Source organism: Parasteatoda tepidariorum, chromosome 7 (assembly GCF_982258835.1).
Source record: "Parasteatoda tepidariorum strain Cologne lab strain chromosome 7, Ptep-v5.0, whole genome shotgun sequence".
NCBI lineage: Eukaryota > Metazoa > Arthropoda > Arachnida > Araneae > Theridiidae > Parasteatoda > Parasteatoda tepidariorum.
This window is the reverse complement of record NC_141761.1, coordinates 16,818,052-16,836,959: the sequence shown is the minus strand read 5'-3', so window position 1 is coordinate 16,836,959 and position 18,908 is coordinate 16,818,052. Positions and strand designations below refer to the sequence as shown.

The following is an 18,908-nucleotide window of genomic DNA, read 5'->3' as shown; positions in this document are numbered from 1 at the left end:
TATCCAGAGTCAGACTCCTATTATGCAAGAATTTCTATCACAGGAGAGAAATCAGAGATTTCAAACCTGACACTTCTAAATTAAATGATCAAAACATTTTTAAAGAATATAAAATTAAATTATCCAACTGAATGGGTGCAGAAAAAGGGAAACCAGGCTTCACTTTTGACTGGTACGCAATAAAGGATACCATTTTGAAATCTGCACGTGAAGCTATCCCAGATCTGGAACGACGGACCCGAAATGAGTGATTTGATAATGATTGCTGAAAGGCCACAGAAGCCAAGAACAAAGCTTATAGATTAATGCTACAAAAGCATCGTATTCACCAGAATTTCATGCACCAGATGAAAGAAAAATTTGGTTCACAATAAACACACTTAAATAACACATTAATGAAAAAAGTAACATTCAGCAAAAGTAAACATTTATTATTAATTCAATTTATCCTTCAGCTTACCTCTAGTAAAGGATGAATCGCATAGCATCCAATCTTTATATTATATCCAAATTCAACAAAGAAGACATCAATGTGGCCAGTGAGATTTTTTCATCATTAGCAGCCCTTGGATTAGAGACCTGAAAGTAAAAAAATATTTAATTAAAAGTAAGACATGAAACAAAACAAAGAGAACATGACTGACACAAATGCCAAAAAAAACAATTTCTTAAATCTTACAAAACACCAAATACACATGCATGATTCGAATTGATTAAAGAAGCAAAACCTATAGATCAAATTTTTAGAAATATCTAAAATATTATAAAAATGTGCATTTTTAAAATGAATCAGTAAAAATAATAAATTAAATATATAAGAAAATACATTTTATATCACTTATTTTTACGCAAATATTCAATAGAAATACGGTTATGAAAAACACTAGATTAATTCTTTCGCTTAAACAATGAATGTTTCAATACAGAATTCATTGAAAATCTCAATTTTCAAAATTTACTCAATTTCAAAATTTACCACCCTCAAATTCATTCCCATTCAATTTTCAAAATAAATAAAAAAAATAATAATCCTGTTAGGATTTTTCAATGACTTTGAAGGACCTACTACCTACTCGGTAACAGTCAGTATGCTAAAATACATGTCAACAAGAACATTGAAGCATATATTAATTGTATCAATTTTACATTGTTTAATAGTTCTCGCAATTTTTTAATATGTGTTGTTCAAATCTACCAATGCAAATGATTTGACAGTTGCATTGTGGTTTAATTAAGTTTGAAGATTAACAAAAAATCTCTAATTGACATTAGCATACATGCAAACTTTTAAAGACTGGTACCAGTAAGACTTTTCATTAAAAATATACGAAGCATATTAGAACTTAAAAACTAATATTTAGCATATGTGTTTTAATTCTAAAAATACAATACCTCAGAATATCAGTAAAGTATTTTGGACATAATAAAATTCTCTGTAGTACAATATTTAGACAGATAACAAACTTAAGATTTACAAACCTAAAGTTTCCTTAAAATAGATCATAAATTGCAAAACGTGATTGCTTAAATTTTTAGATCATAATAATTCACTATGCCTGGTCTTTTAAAGCATTCATATATAAATTGTGATATGTTGCCTATAAATAAAATGACATGAAACATAAAGCAAGCCTTACAAATCACGTAAATTATGTAAAACATATGACTTGCAAATTGAAATGCAACGTATGTTCCGTAAATTGAAGCATACATTAATTGCAATAATGTTAGCAATAATTGATAAAGTTTGAAAAATGCACAAAGTAATAAGTCATAAATAGCAAAGAAAGATTAATAAATCACCAAAACGAGAACTTTGTCACACGATTCTTTGATTACTTTAATGCCAAACACAATGCGTGATTTCCTAATGATTTTTACCAGATTAAGCAGAAATCGATGCATAATCTGGTAATCATTGCTATCCAAAAGGAGATTCATAAATCACTTTGATGAAAATTGCCAACAGTAATTTTTAAATCCCTTTAATGCTATTTGCAATAGGCAAATTTTAAATCCTTCTAACATGAATCTCAGTGTGTGATTTGTAAATCACTTGAACAAAAATTGTGATTCGGAAAACACTTAATAGAACGTAATACTTGGCATGATTCAGGAAGCATTTCAATGCAGACTCTGATGAGTTATTTACAAATCACCATAATGAGACACATTATTTGCAAATCACTTTCATGTGAAGCATTTTATATTCACAGAATATTTACCTATGAGGGATAAAAATATAACGTATAAAACTGAACATAAAACGATAAAAAAGTGAAATGAAGTTAACACAGTGATTATATTTACACTTCGAAACAAAAAAAAAACACTGCATACCGAGTGATAATTAAAGCTACGTACAGAAATGAAAATTGTTTGCTAAAAATTCTAGCTTACTAAATATCAAAGTGAAAAATAATCTGGCAAGAAAAAGCCAAAGGGAAAAATTATGTATTCCTCTTTGACCTTCAAGAATTTACTCATTGTAGCATTTTGAAAATTATGTTGGTGCAAATTTTTTTAACATTTCATACTTGATAGCTATATACATAAAATACTTCACAAACCAGATTTTCCAAATTGGAATAAAATTCAATTTTCACAGATTAGCAAATAAAATAAAAAGTTTCAAAAACCACACATTTATTGGTCATTGCAATTACATAAATTTTCAGGCTTGTGTTCTCAAAATAGGCTTATAAACCTTTGTCAAGTAGAAAAGGACAAAGACAGTAGTACCACCTCCAAAAACTCCCATGTTGGGATTCCCACCACACATTTTAAAATTAGTGCATGCTACGCTAAAGTGACCACACGTCCCCATTTTGACGGGACAGTCCCGCATCCCGCCGATTTTTAAAAATGTCCCGCTTTTTAGAAAATATCTGCATTTCTTATTTTAAATGTACTGTAAAAATATATACCTATTATTTATTAAGTATTATGGTGAATATAAAGAAATAAAAAATACATAAAAAACACATAAAATGCGTGCAGAGTAAACTAAATTAGGCAATGTACCGAGTTAGATTTACTCAGTGGTGTGCGATCATTGTCTTTATGTCTCGGCTTAATTCAGATAAGTGCGGACTGCCGTTAGACAGTGCGGTTTGTTGTTTTCAATTTGACATTCGGTTTGACTCATTATTTGATTAACAAAGGTTGAGCAATAGTCGCCACAAAGTAACGGTCAATAATGTAAAATTTAATACTCTTTTTTAGCCTTTGTAATAATTTGTTTATTTATTTCTAGTATTTACCCACAAAATAAAAGATGAGTAAAAAAAGAGGATGCAAATTTAATGAAGAGCTAAGAAGAGAATTTCCATTTATTAAAAGTACCAAAATAGACTATATGGTACGGTGTGATAAACGCAATGCTGAATTTTTGGTCTCACAAGGTGGAAAAAACAATATTACTAAACATCTAGCGACAAAGAGGCACAAAAGATTTTTTAATAATGCCGCTTCCTCAACTAAAATGGAACAGTTTTTTCGCAGTGCTAGCTTTAGCAACACGGAAAAACAGCTAGCATTAACAGAAGGGCTATTTGCTTTCCGCACCATAAACCACAATCAAAGTTTCAGATCAATGGATTGTACTTTCCAAGTGATCAAAACTTTATACGACAAAAAATATGCATGTGCAAGTACAAAAACCGAAGCAATTATTTGTAATGTTTTTTCACCATATTCTTTTTCACAATTGCAGAAAGAATTAGAAAAATGCGCATTTATATCCACATATTCTGATGCTTCCAACCACAAGATTTAAAATTATTTCCCACAGGTGTTCGATTTTTCGATCCAGGAACAGGAATTAAAATTAGAATATTAGATTTTGTTTTCATTGCCTGATGAAACTTCACAAATATTTTTTAATTTAATAAGTACTATTTTAAAAAAGAATAATTTAAACAATAAAATTATTGCCCATTGTGCTGATAACACTAACGTAAATTTTGGTGGAAAAGCTAGAAGAGGCATCAATAACGTTTTTACGAAACTTAGCGAACATTTGAACCAAAAAAATATTAGAGTAGGTTGTGCAGCGCACATTCTATACCTATACTATTCAAACAACATCTGACTTACTTCCAGTTGATGTTGAAAATATTTTTGCAAACATTTATTCGTATTTTTATATATATATATAGTGCGTGTTAAAAGTTTGACTAAATTGTAATTCTCATTTCATCAGATTTGTCCCGCTTTATCTCAATAAAAATGTGGTCACTTTATTCTATGCATGGAGAAACCGCATTAGGATCCATGTCCTCGCTTAGAATAAAGTTATTTATTCTTGTTTCTGCTCCTTTTTGAGATGTTATTGAATAGTTTTCTGTACGCTTTTATCTCACCCCATATAAACTTTGAACTCCAATAAAACTGAAAACGTCACAGAAAACAAGTAAGCTAAAAGCGTGAAAATATTTTCGTACAATCTTTCGAAACTGACTTTAAACCAATAATTTGTTTTTACCACTTTTGAGGCATCTTGAAAAAATTTATTCAGTAACAAAGTAAACAAGAAATTTACTCAGGTAGAAATTGTTATTACAAAAGATTATAAAACTGAATGAATAAGAAGGTGCTCAACATTCAAGAACCTTGTTCTTCTGTTTATTTATAATACTTAATTTTGTTAATCTGAAATGCTCTAATGTTTATAAACATTATTATTTCTCAAAATTCCGATTGCTATTTTTTAAATGAATTATTATCTTTAATTCTTTGTTAAGTAACTTGTATACAAGGATATTAAGTTTGCAATGTTCTATCTCGACCTTAAAACCTCTCTAGTTCGTTTTCCTTCTGGGGTCCATGTGAGAGCAACAGTTCTTTTGTCTCCAGGCATTATTTGTAAAATAATAAATACAAGTAGTATTCAATTTAATTTAAAGACAACTGCAAGCTTAAAGCAGTGCATCAAATTTAAAATATCAGTTTTTTTTAATTGATTATAAAATCTCTAAAATTTCCTTTTTCTAGAATGTTATCTAAATGGTTTGAGAGTTGGTGTGAATTAGATTGTTTTTTTTCTCTCATGTTGGTAACTTAGCTTATTTATGTATTTAATTTAAAATATTTTTTGCTTTCTTACTTAGAGGGTGAAAATGTTGAACATCCTTGAAGTATTTTTGGATACTGAAGATGAAGTATTTTGGATGCTATGAAAGAATTGATGTTGGTATCACTGGCAGTCAAAAACAAAAAGCTATCAGCTGACCTGATGGCTAGTTATTAATTAAACTACCCTTCTATTTTTCGAATTTTATGTTGTTGCATGTGGTTAAATGAAATCATTGCTTCTTTATAATCATGTTTTATGTATAAAAAAAAAATCCTTTTAACTGTCAATTTTTCTAAAGTATAAAAGTCAATAAAAAAAACTAAACTTATATATTTTTTTTTTCTTTTCCTTTTGAAAAGACAGCTAGTTTTTTAAAGTGGCCATTAAAAATTTCTCACATTTTCACCAGATATTATCGTAATTTTGTTAACTGAAATACATTAATAAATTAAAAATAAATGTTCATTAAGCGTTTTATTCTTTTCTAGTGAAAGTTCATAAAATTTTAATAAATACTTGTGAAAAATACGAACAAACATTTCTATGCATCTTAAAATTTTTTTAATTTCCATAAGCTTTCAGTGTATAAATAATAGCTAATGTACCTCTGAAAGTGTATAAATAATTATTTTTAGTAAAATCACATTTATTCGATAGGAACCTGAAACAAAAGTTGAATCTGTTGCTTTGGATACTCATCATTATGAGCAGCAAGAAGATATGGCCAGAGCTTTGGAACGAAGCACGAAAGATCATAAACAAATCAACCTGTGTACATACAAGATGATTCAACCAAGCAAGCTACCATGCCTGACTACAACTCTGTCTTCACTGTTTCATCTGGTAAGTAAAATTTTTGCTGATAATAAGTGTAATATTTTTAACTTATTGTATTAATCTAAAACATTTTAATTTTAGTAGAAAACATTTATAAATAAGAATTTTTCAAAGTACTTCTTTTTTCAAGAAATAAAAATATTTTTTCTTCATTAAGAAGGATATATATTGTCCTAATTTCTTATGGATCAAGAAATTGTGCAAAGTTATTTTAATTGACAATCACATTTTTTTTATTTATGTTTTTTAATATTCCAAAAAAATCAGTTATCAGTTTTATTACTAATTCAATGGTATATATATTTATTTTTAAAGTCTTACAAAATTATATGCATTTAAGGCACAATTTAGTTTTTCTTACATTGTCAATAGTTAATTCATTATTAACTTTGAAGAAAAATTCAATTATTACAATATACATATAAATTATTAAAATCACAATTTTTTATTTTTCTTTATTTGAGAGTGGTTATGGATTAATAGCCCTTAAATTCACATTTCTCATTATAATTCCCAATATTTGTGACTTAAAAAGTAACACCTAAAGGAGAAGAGATTTGCCTGAAATATATTTTTTAAATGCAAAAGTTTATTTATGTGTTAAGTAATTTTTTTAAAGAATTGATCATACAAATCTGTTTCCGAATATGAATACTACACAATTCTTTATTTAATCCGTATTCTGTTGTGAATTGATGATCTGAATAATAAATAACTGAATAATAAATGTCCAATGTGTTAAATTAGCTGTAATTTTTTTTTAATTTCTATGTCTCTAATACTAATAAATTAATAGAAATATAGCTTAATATTAGTATGATTTTCAAAGGGTTATAAATATTATATGCTAACATTAATGTTTTAATATTTCTGTATATGAAGTTTAAAGGAGATCATGAAGTTTGTACTCCAACAGAACAAAACTGCTCTGCAAAACTCTAAACAATGATTTATATATTTTATTATGTAAATAACATAATAATTTTTTTTTTAATATTTAGTATTGTCATTTAATTCCTAATCTTTTAGAGAGTTATTAATTTATAATTCTTACAAGAATGAAGAAAGCATATTATTATTTTTTATTTATTGATTTTCTTTTTTAAAAAAGATGTTTATCATAAATTAAATGCTGAACTTAAGTTTGATTAGGACATAAAAAGGTGAAATTGCTTACAACAAAAGCATTAAAAAAATGATAATTAATTGAAATTAATTTTATTTGCATTAATATCTTTTACTCCTAATTGGTATAGAATAAAATATAAGTATAGAATAATTCTTAATAAATTTAGCTTAATAAAGTTTATCTTCTTTAATTTTTTGTTTTATGAATAATTTTATAAATAAATTTAAACGTGGAATTTATAGTTTTAGTTTTATCTTTTATATTAAATTTACAAATTCAATGTAAATGAACAAAACCTGTTTATGAACTTAGTTTCAACAAATTTCATAAATTTTAATTTTATTCTCTGTGATAATTAAGGATTTCTTCCATTTCATCCAGTTTAGTGCCTGACACGTGCTTGCATTACAAGCTATTAATTTTAGTGCAATCATTACTAATAATAATTCAAAATATTATAATTTTATTGAAAACTATTTAAAACAGCACTAATTCAAGGAATTAATTTTTATGATGGGTCGCTCCTGGGAGAGCAACCCCCCTGTGTAAAGAAGGGACAGTGAGTAAACTTTGTTTTTGTTTTTACGAAAATAATTCGAAATATTTTCATTTAAGGTTTGTTATAGTAGTGTAAAGATTAAAGTGTTAAAATTCTGAGTCGGAAACTTAAATCCTTTAATTTTCTATTAAGATATGTTTACTGGACTGTTCTAAATTGATTATATGGGGAAATTTATTTGAGCTAAGTCAAATAAAGAATGAATAAGTCAATACGGCAAAAGAATTACTCATCGTAAATTACTCAAAGTTGAATTACAAGTTCTTCAAAATAAATATTCTACAAAAAATATGGATATCAAAATAAATTGTTTTTTTTTACAAAATAAAGAGTTAAATTTTAACTTAACTATGTTGTATTTGTTAAACTTCTTTATTCCTACTATAATTGCGAAATTTATTATATTTAACTATAAATAAACTAAGATTAAGTTACTAGATATCAGATATTATTTATATAAAATTTTATTGAAAGGTTGATTTGAACTGTTTTCTAAAAACAGAATTAATCCAAAAATGATTATTAAAATAAAAAATTAAAAAAAAGTATGTGTTATTAAGAGAAAAAAATATACTATACAATTACAATTTTATGCGTTAATAAAAAGATTAATAAAAGTTAAAGAATACTATTTGTTTAATAACATGAGAGAAATGTGATTGCACTATTCCGATCACTGCATACCCATTGGTTATTTTTTTTCTTGGATAGATTTTTCATAAGGTCGTCATAAATTACAAAAGGTCTCTAAATTAATTTTTGTCATTTTTTCAGCCAATGGGCTAAATTGATTTTTAATTCCTGCCAATATACGTTTCGTAGAACAATACAAAATTCTTTTCTTTCTTCAGTATTTATATAATAATTGCTGCCAAAAAGGAGAACAATAGTTGTGTATAAGTTAACTGTAAAAAGGGTATATAATTGCTTTAAAGTGATTTAATGTAACACTATTAAAAATATGCTGTGGTGAAAATAAAAAGAAAAAACTCAGTCTGTAAAACAATGAATTCCAAGAGTTTCAAAAATTATCTTCTTTATTTTTTATTATATCATTTCGAGATGCTTTTATTAATGCTTATATTATCATGATTTTTTTCATGACTCTTAGAATTCTTTACTTAAGATAATAGTGTTGAAGTTGATCTAATCGAAAAGTACGAACGTATGAGAACCTAGAAAAATAACATTGCCACTGACCAATTCTAAAAATTTCTTTTTATATGAAGTTGGAAAAATAAACTGCATTGTTAAATTAATGTGGAACGAGCAGATATTAATAAATTTCCTTCTCCGTCAGAAAACTGAAAAGGTCACTGATTTGGGGTTTTCAACTTAACGTTACATTTTGTCAAACACTGTTAGATTTAGAAACTTCAAATTACGAAGATATGTAGGAAATTGAATGAAGATTACAATGGAATTAAAAAATAATTCTAAAATTAAGTCAAGATTATTTTTACTCTTAAACTTGTTGGAAAAATAACATATGGGCCGCTCTATAGGCAGAAAGAATTCAGCTGCAGAAGTTAAATTTGGTCTGCTGAAAGAGTCAAATTTGTTTATAAATGTAACATAGAGTCTTTATTTGCTTTTAGAAACTCTTATTTGTTTAAAAATTATTACAATGTAAAAGGTTCTTTTTAATTTTTTCTTTAACTAATAAATATTTATCGATTGTTGTAGAAAAATTTATCATTTACGCGATTTTTATAATATCCCTCTTGACTTAATATCAAAAATAGCAAAAATAAAGAAAAAATATTATATAGAAAAAAATTAGGTGTTGCCAAATATAAAACTTTGACATTTCATACCGACATTTGAAAATTTATGTAGAATAAGGAGAAATATGAACTGTTTCCTATATGATCTGCTAACAAGAAAAAATTACTTCTAATTTATTAATTCTTATTGTGTCGCACATTCTGCCTTTCTAAATGTAATTTTTTTAAGCACAGTTATTTATTATTCAAATCCAGCTATCTTTTTTATTTTGTTACAATTAACAATTTAATATAATGTATTTAAATAAAAGTGTAATAATTTTATATTTTGTAGACAAAATGGTTTTTAATCGATTTTTCAGGAAGAAAAAAAAACTTTTAAGTACAATGCTGAAGAACGGTTTGTGTTCAATGCCACTAGTTCTGAGAAAAAAAATAACAAACAAACTTCAGAATGATAAACTGCTTTTTCCAGAGAACATCTTCAATCCGTAATAACTCTCGGCGAAACCGTTTTTCCTTGTTTTTCATTTGTCAAAACTTAGTAATCCTTAAAATGCAACTGCTGGCAATCCGATCGTAATTTTTATTGAAAAAAAGTGGAAGAAAACGATTGGTACTTGATCTTCAATTACTTCAAACTTGATGAATGAGATTCAACTACAGGGATTATCGAGCGTAGCGAACAAGTGACGGTGCCTCCATGTAGAAAACAAGGATACATAAAAATAAATTGTGCCGAACAACTATTATCAGTAAGCGGTTCAATTGATAAAAATTTATCTGCTGCAGTCAAGGTATAAATTATCGTCACTATCTGAAAAACATTTAATATATTTAAATATTATTTGCATGTTTACGAACTATGACCTGTTTTTGATTTTTTTTAAAATTATCGTCAAACTTTAACCGGATTTTAATAAATTAATTCGAAAAGAACTGCTCTCTTTAAAAAGGAGGTATGAAAATGATTCGTTTTGTACTATGAAAATTGCCAAGTCGATTCAGCAGCATGAAATACTATTTCATTTTTCACCAGTTTATGGTTAAAAGAGCTCCACTTAGTTCTAATTACATAATCATTCAATTTTGTCTAAATAGTTATGTCTTTTCGAAAATATTGGTTTGCAAATTGACCGTAAATTTCAAACTCAACAGTTTAATTGGGCAAACAGATAAAATTTCGGTACTCTTACCGTTGTTTTCATATTTCAGCCATATTTCTGCTATTATTTCCTAAGATTTAAAACAAAGCACAATTTTAAAATTTGTTAACCTAAAACCCCTTGTGAGAAAAAGCAATATTTTTAATTCATGTATAGGAAACATTTTGCAAATGACATTTGACAATGATTCAATGTGTGATTATTATTTTGTATTGTTATGTTTCTTTCATTTTCCTACAACTAGGGAATATTACTGGTGAATGAGTAATTTTTCACAGAATGTATATTTATTTAAATCTTATATCGACTTCGTAGAAGAAAAAATCGGAAACTTTTTTTAACTTTCATGCTGTAACTTTTGTATTTTTTCCAGCTTTAAATACGATGCTATTTTTATTAACACTTGAATTGAAGTATGTGATGAATGTAAGTGTAGAGAAAGATTGAAACAGAGAAATTTAATGTTTAATTTCGTCTAATTTTCTATTAAAAGAATTGAGTTTTAAAATAAAACTCAATGACGCAATTCTGGTTTTGAATAGCTATACCCTACAAGACCCTACTCTTTATATTTTCTGCCATCTATCTGCAGGACTCAAAAACACGTCTAAAATAAAAAATTTAAAAACAGCGCCATCTATGTATTGCATTCAAAACAGTTTTTTTTCCTTAATGTATATAAACTATTTTAAAAATAAATATAATGCTGCATGAAGAAATATTTTTGTTATGCAAATAAAAAATAAATATAATTAACATTTTGAAAGTATAATTTTTATTTTTATTTATATTCTTTATTATAAGTTTTAAAAAAAAAATTTTTTTGCTTAGTATTTTGAAGTTTAATTAATAAAAATATCCTAGTGTATTTTTATTATTTAAAAACGTATTTTAGGAATAAAATTTCCTAAACAATTACTACTTTCAAGTATTGCTTAAAAGTTTAGGGAAAAAAAAGTTTTTTACTTTATTAGACTAAACATTTGCTATAACAATCAGAAAATTCAAACACATTTTTTTGAAAATTCAAAATTCTTAAGACCATTTAAACTGTTTTGAATCCAGTTTTTGAGAAGTAAGTGATTAAACTAAGATATTAAGTTTAAAATGAACATTAAAATAAAAAACAGTTTATATAAATAAAAAGTTTACTAAAAGTTTTGTAATAATGAATGTATACCATTTAAAAAATGGTATACATTCATTATTACAAAATACTAAAATTGTAATAAAAGTTAGTAAATTAATGTAATAAAAAGGATATTTCATTAAAAATAATTGCTCTAAATTCAAGAAATTTATAATTTCAAGGAGGATTTAAGCAATTTACAATATATTTATTTATTTTTTTTCTATAAATAGATTTTTTTATTTACATGAATTTTAAACTTACCTATTCATTTTTGTTTTAAAGAAGGTTTCAAAAAGGAATCTCTGGAAAAAAATTTGTGTTAATTTCATTTGGGGCTTACAGTAATAATTTTTAAGCGACCAAAACATAACCAATGGGAAAAGTTTCCATACCGCTTCCTCCTAAAATGCCAAAATACAAACAATAACGGACCTTTAGCCTTTTTTTGCTATCATATAAAATTACTATTTAATTTTTTTTTTTACCATGAATTATAAAAATGATAGATTTTTTGTTGAATCCTTTAACGTTAAAAATAAATGTATCCCTTATTCAATAAAAATAATAATAATAATAAGTCTTCAATAAAAGAAAGTCTTCAATGAGTATTCAATTCAATAAGTCTTTCTTAAGTACATGTTTAATATAATAAATTTAACAGAATTTTATAATAAGCAATCGAAAAAATAAAAACTTTTTCTCAATGAACAAAGGAATTGTTCTAGTTATAAGTTTTAATATTTATTCTTATTTTTAAGGGAATATGTATTAAATTTTTCTAGAAAGTAAGAATATATTATATTTCGAGTTAAAAATTATACTTCAGAAAATGATTTCAAAAATAAAAAATAAATAATTATATATATATTTATTTAAAAATTGTAATAAAATTTAAAATAATTATTTTTTAATAAAATTATTTTTTTAAAAAAATATAATAGGTAATGCTGCAGAAAGTATATTTAGATTATAGTAAAATAATAAAATTCTAGTTTTTAATATTCTATGTAAAAAAATTAGCAGTTTTCAAAGAAAAATAAAATAATCAATTTTTTCCCCCTTCTATCCTAATTTTTTCATAATTTTGAGTTAAAAGCACATTTTTTATCAACTCTGCATCTATTCATTATTAATCTATTGTAACATTACAATTAATTAACGGTATACAATAAAGGTCCTGTAACTAGTTTAGTGTAAGAGGCCAAACAACCATTTTATTTTTCGGGCCTGTTTAAGTGAAGAGTTATTCCGCCTCTTCCTGAAATGTCTCAAAACAAACGATAAAGGACCCTATTGTACTTGCCTTTTGCCGTTATCCTACCTAGAATGCCAGCTTATGGCCTTACGTTTGCCGTGAAGTGTGTGCTTACTGGGTAGTCTGCACAGTAAGTCTTTTTTTCGAAATTATTGTCATCATAAATAATTAATTGGATTATTGTTTCTTATATTTATTTTGATTGAGCTTTTGTGTTTTTGAAATAGGAGAAAAGCTAGGTTTTAAGTATTTTGATTTTATTATTACAATCATTTGGTCTGTAATAAATTTATTTTATACACATTAATTTGCATTTCTGCAACACAATACTTACCCATACTTGTTAGATGTATTTCAGTTTCTTTTTTATACAGTAAAGCCTACTAAGTTTATGTTATGTCTAAGTTGACCTCTTATCAAGAACCAAATTCATCCTATTTTGAAACAGAGGACAAAACTTTTGTAACTCATCCATCTTCCTATTTTCTTCTTCTTTTTTTAATGAATTTTTAAGTCTGGAATATTCAGTTTTTAGAATTTATGGAAAAAAAATTAACCTAAAATAGTTTAAAGAATTAAATTATTTGACTTTTTAGTTGATAATAAATGAAATAAAATTTAATAGAAAAAGGGGGGAAATTAGAGAAAATTGGCATTAGGAATTATTGTTTTAATAAAAAAATTTTGTAACACCAAAAAAAGATTAAATTAAAATTGATGTAAGCTCTTATCTTAAAAGATCTTTACTGGAAATAGGAATTAATAGATAAACACAGAAATTTTTACTATCTGAATGAGCTACTATAGTTATGCATTGCAAGTGGTCAGCTTATATAGTACTGTAAACTGCAATAAATTGAAGTGAAATACAGTTGACAAATTTATAAAAAAATTAGCCGTTGATTTCTTTAAAAATTAAATTATGTTTACTTCTTGAAGTGTATCTGTAATACATTTTCTTTACATTTCTACGCATGTTTTCTGTTCGTGCATATTCTGAAATACATCATAGGTTTAAGTATGTAGATTCATGTATTCAAAACTATTTCTGTTTTAGGGGGATTTTAACACCACTCCAGATCGTCACTTGGGGCCTGCATGGATTGATAAATGCTGGCTAGACCTGTTGATTACAGATGCTACTACTATTAGAGTCTCAAAACGTTGTAGAGAAAGATATTTTTTGACCAGAGTATATGACTGAGTTGAAAAAGGTGGTAAAGTAAGTTTACAACTTCCTATTTTCTTAATTATCTTCAGTGTTGCGGATGTTCATCATTGAAATTTCTCTTATTCTCATATTAATTAGCATGAAATTACAATAACTCTTTGTTATATTGTGCCTTCCAAGGGTCTAAAATGAATCAAAGTGTAAAAGGGCATTAGACAATGCCTGTTAGGCTGAACTTATAAACTGTTTTCTTTTCAGTAAAAACATTTGCCCCAATCTTTATAACCAGGTCAATCAATCAGTTATAACCAGGAAAGAGGTTAAATTGGTTCTATTGAGTGAAAATTTTTGCTTGTTCATTTGTGACATAGAAAATTTCAATCCCTGTCCAGGCACGCAATAAGATTTAAGCAAATATTTATATTTTGGGTATAAACTTGAGTAAACTGTTAACTTTGTTGTATTCATCATCATCATTGGTACAGCAATCCATTTTGGCCTTCTCTAGAACATTTTCCCATATTGTGCTTCTTGTTACCAGGTTAGAGATTTCCAGATTTCAGAAGTCCGGATTTTCGAGGTGGTTACTGTATTTCAAATTATAATTTTTTTATGGTGCAAGAATATTTTATTTATAATTTTTTTTATTGAGTTTGATAAAATAATTAAAAATTGTATTTAAATTAGATAATCTGATTTTACTTTTAAATAATTCTAAAACAATTAGTGATAAAAAATGAAATATACAATGCGTTAAAAGTGAAAGCTGTCACAATTTCACAGGGGACTTTAATATTAGTTAAAAAAAAGTTTCTATTTTATGGCAGTAATGGTAAAAATTAAATTGAATTTTGTAACCATACTTTGTAGCCATGGAAATAATTTATCTTGTGATATTACAAAATTAAAAAAGTTTTTTTTTATGAATTTTGAATTCCATTTCACATATTTCATTCTATGGATATACAGTAAAAGCCTGGCTGCTCAAAATTTGACTAACCAGAAAGATAAAGAAAGTAGAGCTTTCAGAAATTCATAGTTTATTCTTTTAAAAAGGAAGGTTTGAAAATACACTGTAAAATATTGATGGATTCTTAATGAATACCTCCTCTCATTCAATATCTCTCAATTATAAACAAGTAGTTAGTTTAGAAAGAGCTGCCCTTCAGTTTTTTTTTTTTATTTATCCTTAGTAATTTTTGTGAATAACTTTTTAGAGTTTTTTCCTTTATCATTATTTTTTATAAGTGTCAATTACAATAATTTTTATTATTAAAGTGTATAATTTTTCCAGAAATTTATATATTATGTATGAATTCTCATTGTATTTTAAAATATAAGAGAGCCCCCACACAACTGTAACCCTCGTTCATTATTTTTTTATCTGTAGCAATAGAGATTGAGAACCAATTTTGATTAATTTTTCATTTGAAAGGAGCATATGTTGCTATTTTTGAAGAATAGTTTACAATAAGAGTAAGTGTAATTGTTTAGTATAATTATAATTAGCAAGCTGGAACTAACATACTTATATTTTTTATTGCTTTCATAAGTCTCATTATTACCTACATTTTCAATGCTACCTATTTCTCCAAATTTTCTGCTAGATTTTATATTTTTATAATTTTTATATTTAGAGTGATAGCAAATCTAGTTCGGCAGTAGTCCCCTACAATATTTCATTTGAATTCCTAAATTTAATTTAGAATAATTGTAACCATAACTAAATTTGTAAGTGATTTTTCAATTCTTATTTCTTACAATTTAAGAAAATCAATCTTGCAAAGAGCATAAATTGGCAAAAATTCATTTTAATACAATGAACCTTTTCATTGTACCTAATTGTGGCCAAGTGAAGGGCTACTTTATTTTAAGTGACTTTTTAGAAATTATGTATATGTTAAAAATATTTGTTTAAATCAAAATTGATCATATTTTTTTATAGATAATTATGCCAGGTTATTGTGTATCTGAAACGATTGGTCATAAAGTCATTAGCGGTACCAAGAAAATTTAATTTGAAAGCCAGATTGTAAGTTAGTTATTAACTTAGTTGTTACTTTTAATAAATTTGTGATCTGAAGTGCTGTTCATGATATGAGTATTTTAAATAGATAGAGGTTAAAATGTCTGTGCAGTATATGTTGTTCACTGCACATGCTGATGATAAAGGAATCATTAGAACTAATTCAGCATTGTGAGCCATCTAAAGTCTTGCTGGTGCACGGAAAAGCTTCGAAAAGGGAGTTTTTGGCAACGAAAATCACCCAAGAACTTGGTATAAAATTGCATCTAAGTTCTAAAATACAAGAAAATAATTAGAAATTTTTTTGAAGCATATATAGAGGCATTTTTGAATAGTTTTGCAAACTGTCCTCCATTCAGATGCTTTATTTAAAAGAATGTGTAAGAAGATTAAGAAAAGTAGTTTCTTCATTGCTTAGATTGATAGCAATACTATTTAACAGCATGTAGTTTTATTTCGAGAGATAAATTTGTAGTTATCAGCTTTGCCAGATTTTGTTTATTTATCCTGATTCATTAAAAATTCTCCTGATTTTTGTATATTCTATGAAGTTTCCTAAAATTCAGCAATGTATGCTAGGGGGGGGGAAAGGGTAAAGAATGTTTGTGCCAGCTTTCCTTTGATACACCAGTATCTGTGCAAGTTGATACTTCATTAAATCTATTGAAGAAGCAGCTCTTTGTAGAATTTGGTAAATTACTAGTTAAATATTTTTCGTAAATGAAATTTTATAAAGGTAAAGTTCTCTTTTATGTGCTTCATATTGGAAATATGAATTTAAATTACTATATTAATGAAGAGAGATTCATGTAAGACTATTTATACTTTTTTGTCCAAAACCTTAAATTTTTTACATTTAATCCTGCAAACATAAATAAATTAAAAGCATTTTATGTTAATGAAATTCTTATGCATTAAGAATTTTTAATGTAATCATTACAGTATTAAAAAATATATATTAATATTATTTTTTTTTTATCTTTTAATAATAAAACTTTTCCCTTTTTTAGTATATATTTTTCAAATACAAATACTTTGGTTTTGTCCAGAAATAGAGAATTCTTGTTTACTCATAAAGGCTTTCCCATTCAATTAGAAAAAGTTATATTTCTCAGATCTATACCACATAACTATTCATTTGGATTGCACACTTACAGACATTGCACTAGTTTAAACCTTTCATAATGGATACATTGAAATATTTATTAGAAAACTGTAAACTTTTTTTCTTACACATTAATGAATATTGAGTGTAGTTGGTTCCTCTGAGTTCTGTTAAAAATACATGACTATTTCTATTATTTTCTATATTTGATCATTTGTGTTCTGACTCAATTTTGACTTAGGGGTTTTGAATTTGCTGAAAGTGTAGTTCTAACATCTGAATGTGAAATGGTTTGACAAAAACCTTGTAAAGAATAATGTTAATTGGACTAATTTGTAGAAATTTTACATTTTTGTTTAACTCCCACAATGAACAATTTTGTTGTTATGTCTAAAAATATTCAAGCTGGTAATTTTTTAATTTGTGGGTTTAAGCAATATTAAAGCCATTTTACATTAAAATAATTAACAACATCTAGATTTTAAGAACAAAGCAGTTTTGGTTGAACATTTAATTTATTATAATTTGTGTGTTATATCATTTTTCCCACTTGATTTAACTAGATAGTCATTAATTTAATAAATTAATTAATATCTTACTAGTAGGAATAAATTTAGCAGATTTAAATTATTTTTCACTAAAAGTAATGTTAAAATTTAGTATTTAAAACAAATAGTTTTGTAATCATTCCTTATTGTAGCATGCAGTCTGAGCATTTCATATTTGGTTATGTTTGTGTAGAACATCTTCCTCACTTGAATGAACAAAAAATGATCACACAATGAACAAAACGTGTTCATTGAATAACAAAACCAAAAACTGATTTTTAGCTAGCAAAAACAACATGTGATAGGACAACTTTAGACATTGCATGCTTCGGTGGCTAATTGCATAGGTGTTGAAATGAAATATTTTCCTTCGTGAATTTTTTTTCCATGAGCAATGTTCAATTTCCAAATAGCTTATAATAACTATAAAACCCCTTCAGAAAAAGTATAATGATTGCATAAGAAATGTCAGCTGATCTCATCTCTAAATAAAATCAGGTATAAAATGACCAAGTTTGAAGTCATTTATTTGAAAAACTACTGAGTTGATTTTCTAAAATATTTTATTTGTTTAAATTATTTTTTAGAATATTTTGTAATAATTAATAATCCTACACATGATCCGTCTACTACTGAGGATGTCAGCTCTGTGCAAGCGGGATCCGGATTCGTATTGACCAGCCATCGGTGGGATTCGAACCCAGTTCACCACATTGGAAGGCGAACACTCTATCCCCTGAGCCATCATGGCTCTACAAGGTTCATTTGTAAAATGAAGAAACTATCGGGAAATTTGGTAATTTTCAGAATATTATAAAATATTCATATTAATTTCATACTTATGAAAAAAGGCTAACAAACAATAACAAAATGCACTGAGTATATTTTCTACAAAAAAAGTGATGATCATGTGGCTACTGCAAGCCATATTTTAATCACCATTCATCATATTTAGTTGCCTTGTGATCAGGGGTGACTATTAATTTTGTCCTATACTCGAAAGGCGCAAAGAATAAAAAAGTTTGAAAAAAAGAAAATTGGAATTTCAAAATTATTGCAATTTTTTAAATGAATGGTCAATAGTGAAATTATTCGCCAGTGTTTGTTTTTTTAAATTTCTGTAGCATTTAATTATTTTGTTCTTAATGTTATAACTCATTTAAATGAAAATTTTAT

At 26.4% G+C, this 18,908-nt stretch overlaps 1 protein-coding gene across 29 annotated transcripts in view; it reads left to right on the top strand.

The window, feature by feature from the left end:
• Nucleotides 1-4,443: 4,443 nt before the first annotated feature.
• Nucleotides 4,444-18,908, top strand: part of LOC147806921 (integrator complex subunit 11-like) — a 36,774-nt gene continuing 22,309 nt past the window's right edge. For 4 of the 29 annotated variants that reach the window (XM_087168584.1, XM_087168571.1, XM_087168570.1 and 1 more), the window contains exons 1-5: nt 4,447-5,239; nt 5,735-5,920; nt 13,940-14,104; nt 15,999-16,085; nt 18,320-18,528. In XM_087168584.1, coding sequence (XP_087024710.1) covers nt 5,177-5,239; nt 5,735-5,920; nt 13,940-14,086 — 396 coding nt within the window. In that variant the 5' untranslated portion in view covers nt 4,447-5,176 and the 3' untranslated portion in view covers nt 14,087-14,104; nt 15,999-16,085; nt 18,320-18,528. Of the gene's footprint in view, nt 5,240-5,734; nt 5,921-13,939; nt 14,105-15,443; nt 15,530-15,998; nt 16,086-16,167; nt 16,332-18,319; nt 18,529-18,908 lie in introns of those variants that run through there. The other 25 variants (XM_087168595.1, XM_087168594.1, XM_087168593.1 and 22 more) reach the window with 20 other exon arrangements.